This window comes from Hemitrygon akajei, chromosome 25 (assembly GCF_048418815.1).
Source record: "Hemitrygon akajei chromosome 25, sHemAka1.3, whole genome shotgun sequence".
NCBI classification, from domain to species: domain Eukaryota; kingdom Metazoa; phylum Chordata; class Chondrichthyes; order Myliobatiformes; family Dasyatidae; genus Hemitrygon; species Hemitrygon akajei.
The window spans coordinates 43,094,131-43,117,499 of record NC_133148.1 but is presented as its reverse complement, the minus strand read 5'-3'; the positions used below and the strand labels follow the sequence as shown (position 1 = coordinate 43,117,499).

The 23,369-nt window shown below is 40.8% G+C and overlaps 1 protein-coding gene across 3 annotated transcripts in view; it reads left to right on the top strand.

Moving 5' to 3' along the window:
• LOC140716570 (mitogen-activated protein kinase-binding protein 1-like) overlaps positions 1 to 23,369 on the top strand; it is a 137,595-nt gene that overhangs the window by 90,832 nt on the left and 23,394 nt on the right. For all 3 annotated transcript variants that reach the window (XM_073029409.1, XM_073029408.1, XM_073029410.1), the window contains exons 20-24: positions 4,626 to 4,741; positions 9,552 to 9,616; positions 13,713 to 13,955; positions 19,131 to 19,300; positions 21,633 to 21,781. In XM_073029409.1, the coding sequence (XP_072885510.1) occupies positions 4,626 to 4,741; positions 9,552 to 9,616; positions 13,713 to 13,955; positions 19,131 to 19,300; positions 21,633 to 21,781 (743 nt within the window). The remainder of the gene's footprint in view (positions 1 to 4,625; positions 4,742 to 9,551; positions 9,617 to 13,712; positions 13,956 to 19,130; positions 19,301 to 21,632; positions 21,782 to 23,369) is intronic.

The following is a 23,369-nucleotide window of genomic DNA, read 5'->3' as shown; positions in this document are numbered from 1 at the left end:
GGATCACTGGTTGTCCTCAGGTAACCAGCTGCCTCGCGCAGCCAGCGGGAAGTGCCATTGCTACTGTCCTGGATGCAGACAGATGGGCGCCACCTCTAAACCTGTTTAGCACACCGAGTGTTCGTGAGGAACCCAGTGCTAAAATATCCGCAGACGGCCTAATTTGGGCTCAGGGTTTCGTAAGTAGCAGAGCAGCTACCCCACTGCAATCTACTGAAAGTCATCCCTCGAGCCAAACTTCTGTTGGCCGATAGATCTTACAAGGGGTGGGGGGGGGGTGCGGGTGCGCACCCTGTCGCACTCCTCGCTTGGTCGGTCGCTCTCTCCGGACCGCGACCGCTGCGGCCCTGGCATGGGGACCTCCAGCCCTCACCTTGTCCTTTCACCCCACCCATGACCAGCCACACCTGGCCAAGGCGTCTGAAGGTGGGTGGGTGGGAGGCTGGAGTTCAGGTCTGGAGGCTGTCTAATGAGGCAATGAAGCCCTCAAAACTGCTTTGGTACCTTGAGTCCAAGCACCCTGCACTTAAGGACAAACCCACTGAGTTTTTTGAGTGGAAAAAAACGTGAGCAAACGGGACAGAAGCTAAGTGCTGAGAGCCACATAAAACTAAATTGCGGAATAGACTGGACATAAGGAACCTGCTTCGAGTATCGCTGTATTGCGGTGCACAAGAATATTGTCAATATTAAACTGGTCCACGGTGCGAGAAAGGGTGGTAACCCCTGGTGTACATGCATTATTTCTACTTCCAGATTGTGGGGTTTTACTTCTGGTCTTTTCTGCCCAGTGCGCATGCGTGTGACTAATCGATTTAGTAGGTCGATCTTGCCTTTCACTAAGGCCGACTTAGGGGATCTTGGGCTTAAAAAGTTTGGTGACCACTACTCTAGAGAAAGTAACCCAATTGTGTCCAACATCTCATTATAGTCAATGCCTTCTAATCCATACAGCATCCTGATAAACCTCATCTGCACCCTCTTTAAAGCCACAACGTCCTTCCTATAATGGGGTGACCTGAACTGTATGCAGTACTCCAAATGCAGTCAAACTAGTACTGTATTTTACAAAGTTGCAACATAGCTACCTGACTTGAAATCAGTTCAGCGACTAATAAAGACCTTTGCATCCAGTGTAGCCGCTGTCAGGGAGCTATGAACTTGAACCCCAAGATCCATAAGACCATAGACCATAAGCCATAGGAACAGAATTAGGCCATTTGGTCCGTCGAGTCTGCTCCGCCATTCAATCATGGCTGAAAATCCCAGCTCCCGGCCTTCTCTCCGTAATACCTGATGCCATGTCCAATCAAGAACCTATCAAGAATCTCTCCCTTAAAAACACCCAATGACCTGGCCTCCACAGCTGCACGTGGCAACAAATTCCACAAATTCAGCACCCTTTGGCTAAAGAAATTTCTCCACATCTGTTTTGAAAGGGCGCTTCTCTATCCTGAGGCTGTGCCCTCTTGTCCTAGACTCTCCATATCTACTCTGTCTAAGCCTACCAACATTCAAAAGGTTTCAGTGAGATCCCCCCTCATCCTTCTGACCCCTAAATGAGGAGTGGTGTGTGTTCTTATGACTTCCCCTTCCTGAAATCCACAATTAAGTCTATGGCCATGTACTGCAAAATAAAATTGGTGTTACTTATGAAACCTTTGGAGTTTTGGACCTTTCCACAAATTCCTTTAGTGATGCTAACTAGCTTGGGGAGAAGTAGGAGCAGAACCAGACCATTTGGCCCATCGAGTCTGCTCCACTATTTCATCATGGCTGATCCATTTTTCCTCTTGGTCCCAATCCCTTGCCTCCCATCCCCTTCCCTCGTATCCTTTCATGCCCCCAACCAGTCAAGAATCTATCAACCTCTGTTTTAAATATACATAAAAACAGCTTCCTGTGGTAACAAATTCCACAGATTCATCACTCTCTGGTTAAAGAAATCCTTCCATCTCCATTCTAAAAAGATACCCCTCTAATTTGAGGCTTTGTCCTCTGGTCATAGACTCTCCTACCATAGGAAACATCCTCTCCACATTAGTCTATCAAGGCCTTTCATCATTCAATAGGTTTCAATTAGGTCATCCCTCTTTCTTCTGAAACCTAGTGAATACAGGTCCAGAGCCATTAAAAGCTCTTCATATGACAAACAGTTTGATCCTGGAATAATTTTTGTGAACCCTCTGTAGGTTCATCACATCCTTTCTAAGATGAGGGACCCAGATCTGCTCTCAACACCAAGTGAGGACTCACCAGTGCTTTATAAAGTCTCAGCATTACATCCTTGCTTTTATATTCTGGTCCTCTGGAAATGAATAATAACGTTGCATTTGCCTTCCTTATCACAGACTTGACCTGCAAATTAACCTTCAGGGAATCCTGCACAATGACTCCCAAATCCCTTTGCACCTCAGATATTTGTATTTTTGTCCATTTAGAAAATAACACTTTCATTTCTCCTACCAAAGTGCGTGACCATACACTTCCCGACACTGTATTCTATCTGCCACTTCTTTGCCCATTCTCCTAATCTGTCCAAGTCCTTCTGTACTCTCCCTACTTCCTCAAAATTACCTGCTCTTCTACCTATCTTTGTATCATCTGCAAACTTCTCCATCATCTGAATCATTGACATATAATGTAAAAAGATTTGGTCCCAACACAGACCCCTGTGGAACACTGCTAGACACCAGCAGCCAACCAGAAAAGGCTCCCTTTATTCCCACTCTGCCTCCTGCCAATCAGCCATATCCATGCAAAAATCTTTCCTGTAATACCATTGGCTTTAGCTTGTTAAGCAGCCTCGTGTGGTACTTTGTCAAAGGCATTCTGAAAATCCAAGTACACAACATCAACCAAATCTCCTTTATCTATTCTGCTTGTTAATTCTTCAAAGAATTCCAACAGATTTGTCAGGCAAAATTCTCTCTTAAGGAAACCATGCTGACTACGGCCTATGTTATCATGTGCCTCCAAGTACTCCAAAGCCACATCCTTAACAATTGACTCCAACATCATTCCAATCACTGAGGTCAGTCTATCTGGCCTATAATTTCCTTTCTTCTGCCTCTCATCCTCCTTGCAGAGTAGTGACATTTACAGTTTTCCAGTCTGCTGGAACCATTCCAGAGTCTAGTGATTCTTGAAAGATCATTACAAATGCCTCCACAATCTCTTCAGGCACGTATTTCAGAACTTTGGGGTGTACACCATTTGGTCTAGGTGACTTATCTACCTTCAGACCTTTGTTTCTCAAGAACTTTCTTCCTAGTAATGGTAACTTCACACACTTCAAGCCCCCTGACACCTGGAACTTCCACCATACTGCATATGGCTCCCACAATGAAGACTAATGCAAAATACCTAACCAGTTTGTTCACCATTTTCTTCTCCCCTATTACTACCTCTATTATATGCTCTCTCTTTGACTTTTATATTGGCTTTGACTTCTCTTGTTAGCCATGGTTGTGTCATCTTTCCTTCAGAATACTTCCTTCTCTTTGGTATATCCTGTGCCTTCTGAATTGCTTCCAGAAATATTCAGCCATTGCTACTCTGCTATCATCCCTGTCAGTGTTCTTTTCCAAACAATTCTGACCAACTCCTCTCTCATGCCTCTGTAATTTCCTTTACTCCACAGAATACTGATACATCTGACTTTAGCTTCTCCTCAAATTTCAGGGTGAATTTGAATTGAATTGACTATTTGTTACATCCTTCACGTACATGAGGAGTAAAAATTTTTATGTTACATCTCCATCTGAATATGCAAATTATAGTAATAAATAGTATGTACAGTAAGATGTGCAACAGAACAGTCAATGTAGTTTAGAAACACAATTGTGTCAGCATGAATTAATCAGTCTGATGGCCTGGTGGAAGATTTGATCACATTATGATCACTTGCTCCTAAGGGTTCTTTTATGTTAATCTCTCTAATCAATTCTGGTTCATTGCACAACACCATATCCAGATTAGCTGGTTCCCTAGTGAGCTCAACCACAAGCTGCTCTTAAAAGCCACCTCACAGGCATTCTAGAAATTCTCCCTTTTGGAATCCTGCACCAACCTGATTTTCCCAGTCCACCTGCATATTGAAATCCCCCATGATAATTATAACATTGCCCTTTTGGCATGCATTTTCTATCTCCCTTTTAACTTGTAGACCACATCCTTGCCCCTGTTTGGGGTCTGTATATAACTCCCTTCAGGGACTATTTACCCTTGTAGTTCCTTAGCTCTCTCCACAACGATTCAGCACCCATGTCACCGCTTTCTAATGATTTAATTTCATTATTTACCAACAGAGCCATACCATCCCCTCTGCCTTCCAGCCTATCCTTTTGATGTATATTTTTGGATATTAAGCTCCCAGCTATAATCTTCTTTCAGCCATGATTCAGTAATGCCTACAACATCATACTTGCCAATTTGTAACTGTGCTACAAGTTCATTGACCTTATTCCATATTCTGTGTGCATTTAAATATAATACCTTTAGGGCTCTACTCACTTATTTTCGATTTTGTCCGCTTTTGATTTGCAACTCATCTTCAATATTTGTTTAATAAGGTGAAAAAAATTTCACCAGCAATATTTGTTAACTCTTCTGCATTAATTTAGAAGGGAGACCTTCATGGTACAAAAGTTAACTTCAGATGATCAAGAGGATGATATGAGTGAGGAAGATGGAGATGACGGGTCATTCCAAACTCCTGTGAAAGACCACGTGGATAGAGGTAGGAAGAGAATTGTGTGTTCTGTGAAGTGTATTAAAAATGAATACAAGTCCTCCCTGGGTTAGAGTGTTCCACTACTGAGGAATATGTGTAACTTGAACTGTTGTAAGTCAGCACTGAATTGTGTGGGAGAGGATCATAGAAACATCTGTGACAGGAAAATGAGCAGGCACTAGTGATGAGTCTGCTCAGCGGTCTTAACTCTGCTTGGTTCGATGCAGCTCTCAATTGTTGTGGCTTGGTGGGAGGCAGAGAGAAGCCGTGTGGAACTGCTCCAGCAGCAAATGCCTGCAACACTACGGCAACTAGCAAATCCATTCTACCAGTCTCCCTAAAGCTCCTCCTTATGTACAGGGTGTGCATAAATTGGGTGATTGTAACCCACAGAGGACCTGTATGGAGATAAATTTCAAAAAGCAATATGGTGTCTGTCTTTACTACAAAGCTTATCCAGAAATACTGTGAACCATGGGTGCGGTGCAGGTGAATGTTAACAAACTTGTATTATTGTAGTGGGGGGGGGGAGGGGGAATAAATACTGGAATCTATATGATATCCATGTGATATCAAGACTCCAATAAAGAGTGAACCCTCACAAGGCAGAAGGTCCCGATGGAGTACCTGGTAAGGCTCTGTGCCAACCAATTAGCGGGAGTATTCAAGGATATTTTCAACCTCTCACTGCTACAGGCAGAAGTTCCCACTTGCTTCAAAAAGGCAACAATTATACCAGTGCCTAAGGAGAATAATGTGGGCTTCCTTAATGACTATCGCCCAGTAGCACTCACATCGACAGTGATGAAATGCTTTGAGAGGTTGGTCATGACTAGTCTGAACTCCTGTCTCAGCAAGGACTTGGACCCATTGCAATTTGCCTAATGCCACAATTGGTCAACGGCAGACGCAGTCTCAATGGTTCTCCACACGGCTTTTGACCACCTGGGCACAAAAACCTACGTCAGGATGCTGTTCATCGACTATGGTTCAGCATTTAATACCATCATTCCCACAATCCTGATTGAAAAGTTTCAGAACCTGGGCCTCTGTACCTCCCTCTGCAATTGGATCCTCAGCTTCCTAACCAGAAGACCACAATCTGTGCAGATTGGTGACAACATATCCTCCTTGCTGACCATCAACACTGGCATCAACTCTGACCATCAACTCAGGGGTGTGTGCTAAGCCCACTGATCTACTCTCTCTCTACACATGACTGTGTGGCTAGGCATAGCTCAAGCACCATCTATAAATTTGCTGATAATACAACCTTTGTTGGTAGAATCTCAGGTGGTGATGAGATATGCCAACTAGTGGAGTGCTGCCACAGCAACAACCTGGCACTCAACGTCAGTAAGGCAAAAGAACTGATTGTGGACTTCAGGAAGGATAAGACGAAGGAACACATACCAATCCTCAGAGGGATCAGAAGTGGAGAGAGTGAGCAGCTTCAAGTTCCTGGGTGTCAAGATCTCTGAGGATCTAAGCTGGTCCGAAAATATTGATGCAGTTATAAAGAAGGCTTTTATTAGAATATAAAGAATACTTTATTAGGAGTTTGAAGAGATTTGGTATGTTAACAAATGCAAAAAAACACTCCTATAGTTGTACTGTGGAGAGCATTCTGACAGGCTGCATCATTGACTGGTATGGAGAGGCTACTGCACAGGATCGAAAGAAGTTGCAGAAGGTTGTAAATCTAGTCAGCTCCATCTTGGGTACTAGCCTATAAAGTACCCCGGATATCTTTAGGGAGCAGTGTCTCAGAAAGACTGCGTCCATTATTAAGGACCTCCAGCATGCAGGGCATGCCCTTTTCTCACTGTTACCATCAGATAGGAGGTACAGAAGGCACACACTCACGATTCAGGAACAGCTTCTTCCCCCTCTGCCATCCGATTCCTAAATGGACATTGAATCTTTAGACACTATCTCACTTTTTTAATGTACGGTATTTCTGTTTTTGCACATTTTTTTCATCTATTCAATATATGTAATTGTTTAGTTGTTTACTATTATTTTTTATTACTGTTTTCTCTGCTAGATTGTGTATTGCATTGAACTGCTGTTGCTAAGTTAATAAATTTCACATCACATGCCGGTGATAATAAACCTGATTCTGATTCTGACCAATTAATTCTGCTCCTATTTGAAGAAAAATCATGTTTAACTAATCTATTGGAGTACTTTAAGAAGGTACTTAGCTGAGAGGGAGCCAGTAGATGTGGTCTGTTTGGATTTTCAGAAAGCTTTCAATGATTTTGCATAGAGCTGATTGAATAATATTCAAGCATATACAGAGTGTAACTCAGTGGCTTCGGTGGTTAGGAATAAATGGGTCCTCTTTGTTTGATATGGCTTGTAATGAGAAACTGTTTTGGTCCGTTTTCTCATCCCAGCAGATATGGGAATCAAATTTAATACATTTTCAGTTTACTAATGACAAAGCAATGTGGGAAATCAAGTAGTGATGAGAATGTAGAGGCTTCAAGCAGATAAACCTAGTAAGTAGACAACCATGTTGATTGAGTACTATTTAGGAAAATTAGGTAATCTTCAGTGGAGAAACAAAAAAGCTGACTTTTTCTAAAATGGTGAAAGGGTTTGAGGATAATTTTGAAGGAGGCGTGGGGATCTTTGTAAATAAGTCACTGAAAACTAATGTGTGGGTGTAGCAAGCAATTTGAGATGAAAGTACAATTTTGGTTTTCTGGCCTACACAGCAATACGATTTGAGTACAACAGTAAAGATATATTTTCCTACGATTATACAGTGCTCAGAAAAGGCTATGCCTGAGGTGGTGAGCTTGTCATACAAGCAGGCTAGTCCTTTATTATTCTCTAGAATTTAGAAGAATGATTGGTGATCTCAGTGAAATATCAAAAATATGTACAGTCGGCCCTCCTTATCCGCGAATTCCGCATGCGCAAATTCAGCCAACCGCAAAAACCCGGAAGTGCTCTTCCAACACTTGTTGTTTGAGCATGTACAGACCTTTTTCTTGTCATTAGTCCCTAAACAATGCAGTATAACAACTATTTTACATAGCATTTACATTGTATTAGGTATTATAGATGATTTAAAGTGTACGGGAGGATGTGCGTGAGTTATTGTGCATCGGGATCGAAAAAAAATTGGAAGTTCTCTTACTCGGTAAGTCACTGAGAAAGAAACAGGTACATCCGGTATTATTTAGCGTCAGTTAGTCAAACGTTTGTCTTAGTATATAGTATATATTTTACCTTTCTATGCATAGAAAGCACTTCAGAACGTATGTTTCAGCACCAGGCTCAGGAACTTCTTCCCGAGTTCAATCCAGTGACAGACTGCTCTTGGGTGCGCTCTCCACCATGCCGGGTTGATGTGAGGATCAAAAACTCAAAACCCCAAAATCCAATAATTAAACCACTGTGTTGCTTAGTAATAATTGTAGCTTCCATCAGGGCACAGCCTTTCTCACTTTATCCATTAAAATTGTTCCAATCGTTGACCAACTGTAGCCTAACGCTTTTCCAATGACCAATGGCGTTACACCTCTTTCCAATTGCTTTATTATTTCCACTTTATTTTCAATCGCAATCGTGATTATTTTCATGAACAGAAACACTGCGGATTCAGATCTCTGCCGCTGGGTCCTAATGTCCACCGCACTGGGACCGGTTAAATAAGGTCTGGGGTTCCGCTGGGTCCTAAGATCCACCGCATTTGGACAGGTTGAATAAGGGACTCGAGCATCCGCGAATTTTTGGTATCTGCGAGGGGTCCCGGAACCAATCACTCGTGGATAAGGAGGGCCGATTGTATATAAATGTTTTATATGGGGAGGATGCTTGCCTGGCCTATGAGTGTAAATGCAGAAACAGCTCTGAATTGAGGAAACAAAATTATTTGTTCAGATATGTGGCCTTTGGAATTCTCTACTCCAGAAAACAATGAAGATTCAATCATTGGTTTCATTCGGAAGACCGATCAAAATGTGGCACAAATAAGCGATATGAGAACAGTCGCGTTGACTCATTGAATGGCAGTGTTGACTTGAAGGACTGAATGTTTTACTCTTGCTCCAACTTTGTTTGATCCTGCCAAGGTTTCAAACAGGCCTTAAGTTGAGCTTACACTTTTGTTAGTGTACTGTTGCAACATTTTCTTTTAAAGTGTGGATTTTGTTGAAGTTAAACCCTGTTATTTGCTTCTTTCATAAAATTTCCCAAAATCTACTGGCAATCTTTTTATAAGTATGATGTAAAAGAAAATATGTTGCCAAATAAGTTTACTTATTGACTTGCTACCCATTACACTGCTGAAGTTAGGGCAGCGATGATGGTCATCCTTCTCTGTCTGTACTTGTCCACACTCCAATGTAGATGGATTCTTCATTGCTATGTACATAACAATTTTGTTTGACCAGTTAGAGTTGTTAGCCCTGAGCTGAATCCCTGAACCTGGAGGACCAGAGAACCACGCTTGGTCTGGCCGTTACCCTTTGACCTGTTTGCATGGGTGACACTACCAAGATCCAAAGCATAAAGCTCTGACTCTAGCTAGAATAGCTCTCTGGGTCATTGAGACACACAAGCTTCCAAACCCCGAGAAGGTTGCAGTTCTGTTGGAGGCAATTAAGTTTAGCAAAGATGTTATCTTTTTCAGCTTGCACAAAATGCATTTTATTCTCATTCTGTACAAAATCTTAAGGAAAGAATCCAGGAAAGGAAAGGAAGTTTACCACACAGGAAATTATTATTTTTCATTTTGTGGAACAAACAGAACTAATCTTATTATCTCACTTCTCTACACAAACCTTTAATGTTGCAGGTAAGGCTGAAGGTGATGTATTCCTGTTGACTAATGGGAAACTTCCATTGTGGGCAAAGAGATTGGTGAGTATTTTGGGAGGAAGAGAATACTTTGTTGTGAAAACAATTTTTAAATTTAACTGAAATGTCATTTTATAATATCTTCATTGTTATTTTGCTCTTCTCTATGGATAGTTGTTCTGTATATAAATCTGCAGGTGGCATTCATCACGTTCAAGTTCAGAGTGAGATAATAAATGGGATTAGACATTGTCTTTGTGGAAAAAGCCAGAAGATAGATGGATGGTAGTAGATGGTTGCTTCTCTGACTGGAGGCCTGACTAGAGGAGTGCTACAGGGATTGGTGCAGGCACTACTGTTGTTTATCATCCAGATTGTTGATAAAAAGTTAAAGGTACATTTGTTATCAAAATATGTACAGCCTTGAGATTCATCTCCTTACAGGCAACCACAAAATAAAGAAACCCATAGAAAAGACTGTCAAACACGCAATGTGCAGAGAGAAAAGAAACACATTGTGCAGACAATAAAAGAAAGCAAATAGCATTTAGAATGAAAGTGAGTCCTCAGACATGAAGCCTTGGAGCAGGCTTACAGGCTCAACCTCAGTTCATCACAGAGCAGAGTAAGTATCTTGGAGCCCGCAGACACAATGCTTGGAGCAGGCCTCAGCATCGGTGCAGCAGAGAGCAGGGTCAATATCACGGAGCAGCGAGCTTCTGGTCCCAACACCCTGCACTTTCAATCCATCTAGCCCAGCATTTAAATCTTCCAAACATTAGGTCGTTCTTTATTCTAAGACCTGATCCTGATAGAGATAACAAAGTGGTAAATTGGATGACACCAGGATTCAGGATGTAGTGGACAGTGAGGAAGGCTATCAAAACTTGCAGTAGGATCTGGACCAGCAGGCAAATTGGGCTGAGAAGTGGCAGGTGGAATTTAATTCAGACAAGTGAGAGGTGTTTCACTTTAGGGGGACCAACCAGTATAAGACTTGTACAGTGAGTAGTAGGGCACCGAGGGGAGAGGTAGAACAGAGGAATCTGAGAATACAAATCTATAATTCCTTAAGTGGTATCACAGGTAGATGGGGTCATAAAAAGAGATTTTGGCACATTGGCCTTCATAAATCAAAGATTTGAGTACAGGACATGGGATGTTATGTTGTAATTGTACAAGATATTGGTGAGACCTAATTTGAAGTATTATCTGCTGTTTTGGTCACCTACCTAGGGAAAAATATCAATAGGATTGAAAGTGCAGAGGAAATTTACAAGAATGTTACAAGAAGGACCTGAGTTATATGTAAAGATTGAATAGGTTAGGACTTTATTCCCGAGAGCATAGAAGAATAAGGGGATATTTGATACAGGTATACAGAATTATGAGGGGTATAGATAGCAGGCTTTTTCTACGGAGGTTGGCTGAGACTAGAATTGGAGGTTATGGGTGAAGGGTGAAATGTTTCAGGAGAACGAGAGGGAACCTTAATTTGGATAGGTATATGAATGGGAAGGATATGGAGGGCTGTGGTCTGTATGCAGGTGGGTGGGGCTAGGTAGATTAATAGTTTGGCGCAGTCTAGATGGATGGAAGGGTCTGTTTCTGTTCTAGTTTTATGAGTAAATGAAGTTTATATTTTATCTTTGTTTATATTTTGAGAATTTTTTAAATGCAAGTGTATTTAAAATGGTAAAAAGTTGCCGGCTAGTATCAATTTGTTAAGTAATGCACTAGCTATATAGGATGCTGGTCAGACCCCACTTGGAGTACTGTGCTCAGTTCTGGTTGCCTCACTCAGGAATGATGTGGAAACCATAGAAAGAGTGCAGAGGAGACTTACAAGGATGTTTCCTGGGTGTGGGAGCATGCCTTATGAGAATAGATTGAGTGAACTCAGCCTTTTCTCCTTGGAGCGGCGGAGGATGAGAGGTGACCTGATAGAGGTGTATAAAATGGTGAAGAGGCATTGATCGTGTGGATAGTCAGAGGCTTTTTCCCAGAGTTGAAATGGTTATCGTGAGAGGGCACAGTTTTAAGGTGCTTGGAAGTAGATACAGAGGAGATGTCAGGGGTAAGTTTTTAACGCAAAGAGTGGTGTGTGGGATGATGGTGGAGGTGGATACGATAGGGTCTTTTAAGAGACTCCCTGATAGGTACATGGAGCTTAGAAAAATAGAGGACTATAGGTAATCTTAGGTAATTTCTAAAATAAGTACATGTTTAGCATAGCATTGTGGGCTGAAGGGCCTGTATTGTGCTGTAGGTTTTCTATGTTTCTAACTGGGTAGTTCAACTGATTTGGAATTTTGATCTTGAATTTCAGAATATTTACAGTGGTGCTAGAAAGTTTGTGAATCCTGTAGGAATTTCTTCATTTTTGCATAAATGTGACCCTAAAAGTGATCAAATCTTCACGCAAGTTCTAAAACTAGATAAGCAGAACTCAATTAAATAAATAACACAAATAACATTATACTTTTTCATTTATTTATTGAGAAAAATGATCCGCTATTTGTTGGAAAAAGTATGTGAATCTTTTGTTTTCAGTAACTGGTATGACCCCCTTGTACAGCATTAACTTCAACCAAATATTTCTGGTAACTGTTGATCGGTCTTGCACATAAGCTTGGAAGAATTTTAGGCCATTCCTCACAAAACTGCTTCGACTCTGGGATGTTGGTGAGCTTCCTTGCATGAACTGCTTGCTTCAGGTCCTTCCGCAACATTTCTATAGAGTTCAGTAGTCTCACAGCCTGGGGACAAAGCTGTTTCACATCTTAACAGTCCTTGTCCTAATGCTACGGTAACTCCTGCCTGATGGTAGGGTGTTAGCAAAGATTGAGAGTTGAATGGGAGGGATCCTTGTCAATGCTAAGAGCCCTGCACTACTTTTATTTTTGCATGCCCCTATTATTTGTTTTGGAGTTTTAAAAAAAACTTGTAGGAATGCAACAGTGACATCTGTGGAGGGAAATGAACAGGTAACTTTTGAGTTGTAATCCTTCATCTGGATTCCAGATGTTTCTGCATCTTGATGCACAGTTGTTCCTCATTTTTCCAGCTGTGATGTAGTAAAGCCGTTGCTTCCTCTACAGGTGCTACCTGACCTGAGTATTTCCAACATTTTCCATATCTGATTTCAGTTGGTCTGTAAAGAGCTGAAGGAAATTGGCATTAATATATTAAAATGTATTCAAAAATTTAATAAAGCTAGATTCCAGCAAACCCCTGGGAATTGATGACATGAATCCCAAGGTTTGGAAAAAGATGGCGATGGCAGTTAACACTTTGCAAAATGTATAACTTTAAAGCATTCCGAAATGAAAAGATCAAAGGTTTCAAAGGTACTTTTAATGTCAGAGAAATGTATACAAAATACATCCTGAAATGCTTTTTCTTTGCAACCATCCACAAATAGAGGAGTGCCCCAAAGAATGAACAACAGTTAAATATTAGAACCCCAAAGTCTCTCTCCCCCCCCCCCCCCCTCCGCCAGCTCACCTCCCTCCCATTTTAACGATGTTACATCTGTTACATCACTTTTTTTTTCAAGCTCTGTTCCCAAAGATCTTGGGTCTCTGGGTACACAGCGTATAAATACCGACTCTCCTGATGACATACAGATCTCCTGCCGTGATACCAACCTTCAATCCGCTTGTCTCCCGAGCCCCGAGATCCTAGGCCTCCAAAGTCAAGCCCTTGGCGTGCCGAAAAATGGCTAGTTGTGAAACCCCAAGAGCGGGTCTCATTCCCGCAAAGAACCGTAGACAGCATGTAACTCCAGATCAGGGTCTTCAAAAGGGAAAAATAGAGATAATTAAAGATGGAAATAGAGTGGTTTTCAAAGATGCAAGCAAAGGCATTGCCGTTCAGTGCCATCATCACTTCACTCCGCTCCTCGAAGATTGAAACAATGGATAAGGCTTCACAAAATGTCTGAAGTGGCCACATTCCAGTCATTCTAAAACAGGTGAAACTGAAGAAAGATATTGTTTCTCTTAGACCTAGTCAGTTAATTAATCAGCTGTGAGGGTTCTTAACTCAAATGTACAGATAGCATTTTATATCAGAATTAATGTGCATTGATTTTTATCGCATGATAAATTCAGTACAATGATTTTCCAGAAGAATTTGTTTTACTGTATATTCACAGGAGGCTGGTGATAGCAGTGTGCTTGATCGAGCAGAACGTAACTCTAAGACGTCTCATCCACGAGGAAGATGGGCTGAAAGAATGGACAAAGATCTTATTCACTCCATTCTAGGAAGGAGGCAGCTGGAGGAGTACTGTACAACCCCAACTCCGGGTAGAATGTCAGTTGCCCAAGGGAAGTCCAACAACTGCTTAGAACAAGACAATTTTGAACCACGCAATTTGGATAACTTTCTTAAGATGGTTAGTCTGCTTCTGAGCTAGTAACTTTTTTGAATTGGTAATGGCAATCAATAAAAGGAAGAAGTTGTAATGCTCCATTTTTCCCCCTTTGATAACAGCTTTTACTGAAGAATCTAGTCACAATAGAGTCCCATCCTAAAAGATTTGTTCACTATTGATATCTGTAAAGAGGCAGATTTGTGGGTCTGGTTTCCCTTGCATGGAGAATGAATAGGAAGTGCAACTTGATTTAGTAACATGATCATAAAACTGAAATTCTAAACTTTGATAACCATAAGACGTAGCAGCAGAATTAGGCTATTCATCCAATTGAATCTGCTCTGCATCTGGGCAGTCACAGTTTGAAATTGCTCTTTGAAGAGATGTTCGTGTGTATTGACTTTTATTCATTCTGCTGACAACCACAGCTAATCCACATTCTAACTTGTTGGATTATGTCATATCTGCAGGATATTGTCATTTTAATATCTCTTGGATTAATAAATTGGAAGATATCACATTGCAGGCTTATTTGAAATATAAACTACGTGCAATGTTGATTTTTTTTTTAAACATTTATTAAAAACTGCTAAAAATGGGTTGTTTGTTAGAAAATGGCTAGAATTTAGGTGTCTTCTGGAGTGGGGAAGTAGTGCCGCATTTATGGGGCAGGCTCTAAATAGTGATATTATATCCAGCTTGTGAACAAGAGTGGTGCTTTTGATATGGGATTGTTAACCACTGCTTAAAGACATGACCTTAGCCAAACAACACTGTAGAAATCTCTTGTTGAAGATGAAGCTTTACTTGAAAAAGTGAATATAACAGCAATGAGAAATGAACTGAATGGCTATGAATTTGTAGGGGCAAAGCTCAGTCATCAGTCATCACTGAGAGCAATTTTATTTTATATACAAATGTAAGACTATAATTTGATGCTCAAGGTATGCTATTTGGCATTCAGTACTTCGTGAACCGATATGCTCTTTAAATATTCAAACAATCTTTGCTGTTACAATCCTTCAATGTTATGCTTTGCTGAAGGTGCAAGTGATTTTTTGTTTTGACGGATACTAATTCATAATTACTGTTTCCTATAGTTCAATTTTTTTATATTAAGTTCAACCTTAATCTCATTTGTAGCTTATAATCATTAGAGATAGAGAGATGTGAGATAAAGGCAGGAACTGGTAATTGAAAATTGATAATTTATTATCCACCTTCATTCTGAATAGTGGCGTTATAGCCAAAATAGCCTACTCCTGCTCCTGGCAAAGTGTCTCTGACCTGAAGCACTCACTGTCTCTTTTATTGCCATAATTGTGGCCTGGCCTGCAAACATTTCTGTTTTACTCCTCGTTTCTATATTTTTATTACTGTTTGAATGAGGTTTTTAAATATTTTAAAACTTCTTCAAAATAAATAATTATTGACAGCTTAATCTATATAATAACAAAGCCAAAACTTGCCTTTGTAATGACTATCTGATGCTGGCTGATATTAGGAAAGGAGAAGTTCATGCCACAGAAATAAGAACTCAGTAAGACATCAATCAAAATCAAAATCTCTGATGCATCAGGGTTAAAAGTTTTACATGCACAATACTTGAGATGTTTTACTGAAAATATCCTCTTTATAATATCTGGTTTATGATTTAAATGAAAATTTAAAAAGTATATTTACTGTATACGCATGGCTCCTCTTTGCAGTCGTAAGATCTGTTGAAATAGACAGGAACATTTCTGCAACTTTATAATTATTCATATTGAAGCAAGTCAACACTATCTTTTGTCATCTTTTGTCAAGAATACAAAAAAAAAGTATTTATTTACACCCATGTGTTTGAACAAGCTGCAAAAATAGAGGATTAGGTCAACCTGACCAAAGCTGAAAACGGTGAGTAGGCTCGCTTGCTCATTCACCTTGGAAGTTTTTGTTTTATCGTTTTACAAGATAGAATCACAGTGGGTTTAATTTGGCACTTTTTTTTTTACACTGATCAACAGAAAGAGACTCTTTTGTGTCAAAGTGAAAGCAGATCTCTACGAAGTGATCTAAATTAATTACAAATATAAAACACAAAATCGATGGCAAAGGCATTCACCCCCTTCAAGTAAATATTCAGTAGAAGCACCTTTGACAGCAAATGCAGCCTTGAATGTGTGTGGATAGGTCTCCATCAACTTTGAACATCTGGACACTGCAATTTTCCCCCATTCTTCTTTACAAAACTGCTCAAGCTCTGTCAGATTGCATGGGGGTCATGAGTGAACAGCCCTTTTCAAGTCCAGCCACAAATTCTCAATAGGATTGAGGTCTGGACTCTGACTTGGCCACTCCAGAACATAACTTTATTGTTTTTAAGCCACTCTTGTGTAGCTTTGGCTTTGTGCTTGGGGTCATTGCCTTGCTGGAAAACAAATCTTCTCCCGTTGCAGTTCTCTTGCAGGCTGCATCAGGTTATCCTCCAGGATTTCTCTGTATTTTGCGGCATTGATTTTACCCTCTACCTTCACAAGCCTTCCAGGGCCTGCTGCAGTGAAGCATCACCAGAACATGATGCAGCCACCACCATACACCACGGTAGTGATAGTATGTTACTGATGTTGTATGGTGTTTGGCTTATGCCAAACAGTGTTTAGTTTGATGGCCAAAAAGTTCAATTTTGGTTTAATCAGACCATAGAACCTTCAAGCTGACTTTAGAATCTTCAGTGTGCCTTCTGGCAAACTTTATCCGAGATTTCATGTGAGGCTTTTTTTAAATAGATGCTTTCTCTTTGCCACTCTCCCATAAAGCTGCGACTGGTGGAGCACTGGGGCACCAGTTGCTGTATGTGCAATCTCTCCCATCTCAGCCACTGAAGCTTTTAACTCCTCCAGAGTTGTTAAAAGTCTCTTGCTGGCCTCCCTCGCTTGTCCCCTTCTTGCATGGTCACTCAGTTTTTGAGGACAAACTGCTCTAAGCAGATTTACAGCTGTGCCATTATCTTTCCATTTCTTGATGATTGACTTAATTGTACACCAAAGGATATTCAGTGACTTGGAAATGTTCCTATATCCATCTCCTGACCTGTGCTTTTCAATAACCTTTTTGCGGAGTTGCCTGGAGTGTTCATTTGTCTTCATGGTGTAGGTTTTGCCAGGAATTAGAATTAGAATTTATTTACATCCTACATCTATCCCACAACATGAGGGAGTAAAAATTTTTGCGATTTTTGTGTCTCTGTTGCAATGTACAGACGTGAATTTGGAAGTCTAATGGCTTGTAGAAAGAAGCTGCCCCGTAGCCTGTTGGTCATGGCTTTAATGCTGGGGTAGAGTTTGCCAGACAGAAGCAGCTGAAACAGTTTATGGTTGGGGTGACTGGTGTCCCTGATGATCTTTCAGGCCTTTTTTCTGCACCTACTGCTACAAATGTTCTCAATGGAGGGAAGTTCACATCCACAGATGGGCTGGGCTGTCTGTACCACTCTCTGCAGTGCCCAGCATTCAAGGTTGGTGTATTTCCCATACCAGGCAGTGATACGGCCATTTAGTATGCTCTCAAATGGTGTCCCTGTAGAAGGTGTTGAGGATTTGGGGGCTCATACTGAACTTCTGCAGTTGCCTGAGGTGGAAGAGTTGCTGTTGTGCTTTTGTTTTTTTTGCCACAAAACTAGTGTGTACAGTCCAAGTGAGATCATCAGTGATGCATATACTAAAGAACTTGAAATGACTCAACTGCAGACCCATTGACGTTGATCAGGCTGAGCCTATCTCTGTTCCTCCTGTAGTCCACAGTCAGCTCTTTTGTTTTTTGGGTGCTAACTCACCAGCAGTTGGATCTTTCAGGTGCAATAGTTTTACTGCAGTCAATTGAAGCACCTTGTCTGCACACGGTGATCTCCATTTAACTAATTATGTGACTTCTAAAACCAATTAGCTGCATCAGTGATGATTTGGTGTGTCAAATTAAAGGGGCTGAATACTTAAGCAATCAGTTATTGTGTTTTATATTTGTAATTAATTTAGATCACTTTGTAGAGATCTGTTTTCACTTTGACACTAAAAAGTATTTTTCTGTTGATCAATGTCAAAAAAAAGCTAAATTATATCCACTGTGATTCAATGTTGTAAAACAATAAGACAAGAAAACTTCCAAGGGGTGTGAATACTTTTTATCGTCACTGTATATAGGGACTTCTCAGAAGTGTTTCTGAAGAGTTGTATTCACTCCATTATCTTCCACTTTGAAGAAATAGTCTCAAAACCAAAATGTCAGCAATCCTGACTGTCTAACATCAGTCACTAATTGAGATGTAATCTATGAATTACCATGTTGCAGACTTTGTATTCCTTACAAACTGAGTGGGGTTTAGCAGCGGTATAACTGAGATTGCACTTTGTAACCAAGCTGAAGTGAATTCTAGTGTTTCATGTCATAATGATCATTTCATTTATACCATGAAGTAGTGAAATGAGCCTATGTATGTGTTTTCATGACGGATTGCAGAGCTGTATAAATGGCAAGTTATATGCATGTTAATCGTTGGTTCAAGTGTCTACTTGGCCAAATGATTTCAGACCAACTTCCATCGGAAGACATCAGTAATATTTAGATATTAGCTTTCACTTTCAGCATTGTTTCTACTGAAAATTGGCTTTCTTTTGAAACTTTAGACTGTTTGTTTAATTTATTTTTCAATGTGTGGGGAAAGAACATTTAATGTGTGGGGAAAGAAACGCCAAGAAACTTAGCTAATGAAATATTCTGGAATTATGGAATCTTGATGTGCTTTTATACTCCAGAAATTTTAAGCTTGATGAAATGCAAAGACTCTGCAATTGGAAAAGGTTGCTTGCTTTTAGTTTTCTCCCTTCAGTCTGTTTTGTTTTTACATTTTCTATAAAGATTCATTGCATCGTTGTATGTTAACAAGCTTGCTATGGTTCACATTTGACATAATTGTATATTTAACTGAATGATTGAACCAGCAGAGTGATGGTTTGAACATGAGGTAGAAATCCATGCTGTTAATCCAAATGTCATTCCTATCTTCAGTTTTTATGGGGAGCTAGAGTTTATGCATTGATGGTCAATATGGAGATGAATCTTGAAGGATTTATGGTATAATATATATTCCAGCACAGCAGATTAATTATGCTCAGTTTTTATCCTACAATACCAAAAAAAATAAATAAATTATTTTTTTAGATGGAAATTTCCCCTGGTCTTTTGTCAAGAAATTCTGTTGGAAGGCCAAGTTCTATTTGCCCAGAAGATGCAGATAATACTTTGTCCCAGAGGATGGATGTGTTGGAAACTGAAACAAGCACGCTGACATTTTATCCTTTGAATGATGATCATTCTACCAGTACAGCAAAGTGGGTATTCTGAGCATTGCTATATGTTGAATTCTAAAATTACCTCATACCAATTATTCAGTATTTATCATCTGCACTGCAGGTCATTAGGTAATGTATGTAGGTGGGTTTCTTTAGAATAGCTTGGTCAGCAAAGTGGCACAGCAGATCCAGGCACTAGGCTTCAATCCTGTTGTCCTGTTCTTGATGCTGACTGTATCAACTGTATCATGTATCATGCTGACTGTATCATGGTTCTCTTCCCATGTCCCAAAGACACAGTGACAGGTTACTGGCTATTGTAAATTATCTCTTAATATGTAGCTTAATGGCAAAAAGGATAGGTGGGGTGGGTAATGGACATGTGTAAGAAATTGCAGGATTGCAAGGAAATAAGGAGATATGGAATCAGAGCAGTGGAGTTGCTGTCATGATCCGCTGTCAGATGGGCTGAATGAGCGATTTGGGTGGTGTGGATAGTCTGGAGGGTTTTCAGAGGTTACAGCGTGACATCGATAGGATGCAGAATTGGGCTGAGAAGAAACAGAGTTCAACCCAGGTAAGTGTGAAGTGGTTCATTTCAGTAGGTCAAATTTGAAGGCAGACTATAATATTAATGGTAAGACTCTTGGCAGTGTGGAGGATCAGTGAGATCTTGGGGTCCTCAAAGCTGCTGCGCAGATTGACAATGTTGTTAAGAATTGTGTTAGCCTTCATCAACCATGGGACTGAGTTCAAGAGCTGTGAGGTAATGTTACAGCTATACAAGATCTTAGTTAGACCCCACTTGGAGTACGGTATTCAATTCTGGTCACCTCACTACAGGAAGAATATGAATACTGTAGAGAGAATGCAGAGGAGATTTACAAGGGTGTTGCCTGGGTTGGAGAACATGCCTTATGAGAATAGGTTGAGTGAACTTGGCCTTTTCTGCTGGGAGCAATGAAATATGAGGGGTGACCTGATAAAGGTGTATAAGATGATGAGAGGCATTGATCGTGTGGATAGCCAGAGGCCTTTTCCCAGGGCTCAAATGGCTAACACGAGGGGACATAGTTTTAAGGTGTTTAGAAGTAAATACAAGGGGGATGTCAGAGGTAGATTTTTTACAGTGTTGGGTGCATTGATTGCAGTGCCAGTGACAGTGGTAGAGGTGACAACAATAGGATCTTTTAAGAAACTCTTAGATGGGTACATTGGGCTTAGAATAGAGGGCTATGCAGTAGGGAAATTCTGGGCAGTTTCTAGAATAGGTTGCATGGTTGGCACAATATTGTGGGCTGAAGGGCCTGCAGTGTGCAGTGGATTTCTGTGTTTCTATGACTCTTCCTGTCGACAAGAAAAAAATATTTTAAGTAGACTATCACTGCAGAAAGATTTGGAGATTTGTCAACAACTTATCAATATGAATAGTCCATTAACAAGAGAACTGAAATAGAATGTAAACTTTATTTCTTCAGCGGTAAAGTTAAGCGTGAGCAGGCATCTAATCATGAAAGGCTAATCATGAAAATCATTAATGGAGAATGTGTGGAGCAGGTTAAGACCTACAAGTATCTGGGAGTACAGTTAGACGAGAAGCTTGACTGGACTGCCAACACAGATGCCTTGTGCAGGAAGGCACAGAGTCGAATGTACTTCCTAAGAAGGTTGGCGTCATTCAATGTCTGTAGTGAGATGCTGAAGATGTTCTATAGGTCAGTTGTGGAGAGCGCCCTCTTCTTTGTGGTGGCGTGTTGGGGAGGAAGCATTAAGAAGAGGGACGCCTCACGTCTTAATAAGCTGGTAAGGAAGGCGGGCTCTGTCGTGGGCAAAGTACTGGAGAGTTTAACATCGGTAGCTGAGCGAAGGGCGCTGAGTAGGCTACGGTCAATTATGGATAACTCTGAACATCCTCTACATAGCACCATCCAGAGACAGAGAAGCAGTTTCAGTGACAGGTTACTATCGATGCAATGCTCCTCAGACAGGATGAAGAGGTCAATACTCCCCAATGCCATTAGGCTTTACAATTCTACCGCCAGGACTTAAGAACTTTTTAAAAGCTATTATTAATGCTTTTTGAGATGGTGATTTAGATGCATATCATATTTTTTTACTGAGTTAAGTATTGTATGTAATTAGTTTTGCTACAACAAGTGTATGGGACATTGGAAAAAAAGTTGAATTTCCCCATGGGGATGAATAAAGTATCTATCTATCTATCTATCTATCTATCTTTCAGTGTGACGTGAAAAGAAAATATTTACACTTACAAAATGTGTTTAATGCTCTTTAGTAAGATTTTATATTGCGTAGTTTGAGTATTCATTATTCTCCTGCTGTGCATTTACTATACCATCTTCCATGACAGTGATTTGCAAGCAGAAGAACCACCAAAGAAACTACAAGACAGTGATTCTGATTGGCCAGTTGTGCATTCAGTGGAGAACAGTCCTGACAGTGCCTACTCTTTGGATTCAGGAAGCAGTCACACTACCAGTCATGAACAACGACAGGATGGTGAGCAATCCTGAACAGGAAACTAAAAACAATTTTGATTTTTACTAATAGAACAGGATTTAAAATTTGTGGGGAGAAAGTTAATGTCATTGAATGTGCTGAATCCATTAGCATATCTTAAATATGCTGAGAATTGAAGAGAAAGGGTGATAACTCTTTTTGGGTTAATAACAGACTGTCACAGCACAAACCCACAAACTCTTATGGCTACTTGGACTATACCTCCTCCCACCCTGATACTTGTAAAAATGTCATCCCCTTCTCTCAAGATAAGGCTTTTCATTCCGGAACAAAGATGCCCCCTTCAAAGAAAGTGGCTTCCCTTCCTCCCCCATCAACACTGCCCTCAACCACATCTCTTCATTTCATGCATGTTTACTCTCACCCCATCCTTCCGCCACCCCACCAAGGATAGGGTTCCCCTTGCCCTCACTACCACCCCACCAGCCTCTGCATTCAGCACATAATTTTCCGAAAATTCCACCATCTCCAATGGGATCCCACCTACAAGCATTTCCCTTTCTTCCCCCCCCCCCCTTCTGCTTTTCTCAGGGATCGCTCCCTATGCGATTCCCTTGTCCATTCATCCCTCCTCACTAATCTCCCTCCTGCACTTATCCTTGCAAGCAGAGCAAGTGCTGCACTGCCCCTCCCTCACTACCATTCAGGGCCCTGAACAGTCCTTCCAGGTGAGATGACACATCACCTGTGAGTCTGTTGGGATCATGTACTGTGTCTGGTGGTACCGGTGTGGCCTCCTGTATATCGGTGAGACTTTATGTCGATTGGGAGACTGCTTCGCCGAGTATTTACGCTCCATCTGCCAGAAGAAGCAGGATCTCCCAGTGGCCACCCATTTTAATTTCACTTCCCATTCTCATTTCCGTAGGTTAATCTATGGTCACCTCCTCTGTCGTAATGAGGTCACACTCAGGGTAGCCTCCAACCTGATGGCATGAACATTGATTTTTCAAACTTTGGTAATACCCCCTCCCCCTTCCCTATTCCCTTTCCTCTCTCTCACCTTATCTCCTTGCCTGCCCATCGCTTCCCTCAGGTTCTCTTCTATTCTTTCTTCCATGGCTTTCTGTCCTCCCCTACCAGACTCCCCCTTGTATCTCTTTCACCAATCATCTTCCCAGTTCTTTATTTCACCTTTCTCCCCCTCCCAGTTTCACCTATCACCTTGTGTTTCTCCCTCCCCTCCCCCCACTTTTAACTCCTTTACTCTTTTCTCTCTCCAGTCCTGCTGAAGGGTCTCAGCCCGAAACATCAACTGTTCTCTTTTCCATAGATGCTGTGTGGCCTGCTGAGTTCCTCCAGGATTTTGTGTGCGTTACTTGGATTTCCAGCATCTGCAGATTTTCTCGTCTTTTTTTAATTGTCATTTAGCTATTTACTTATGTTTTTAAAATCCTTGTGTCCATCTGAACTTGATACTTTCAAGTTATTGTAATTTAATTAATGTTGAGTATAATCTCTGGGTTATTGTCTGTACAGCACTTTTCACTGTGATCTTCTAACACAAAAATGAAGGTATTAGTTCACAAAGCTGTTTTACTTTCTCCAGAGTGGGTATGTTTTTTAT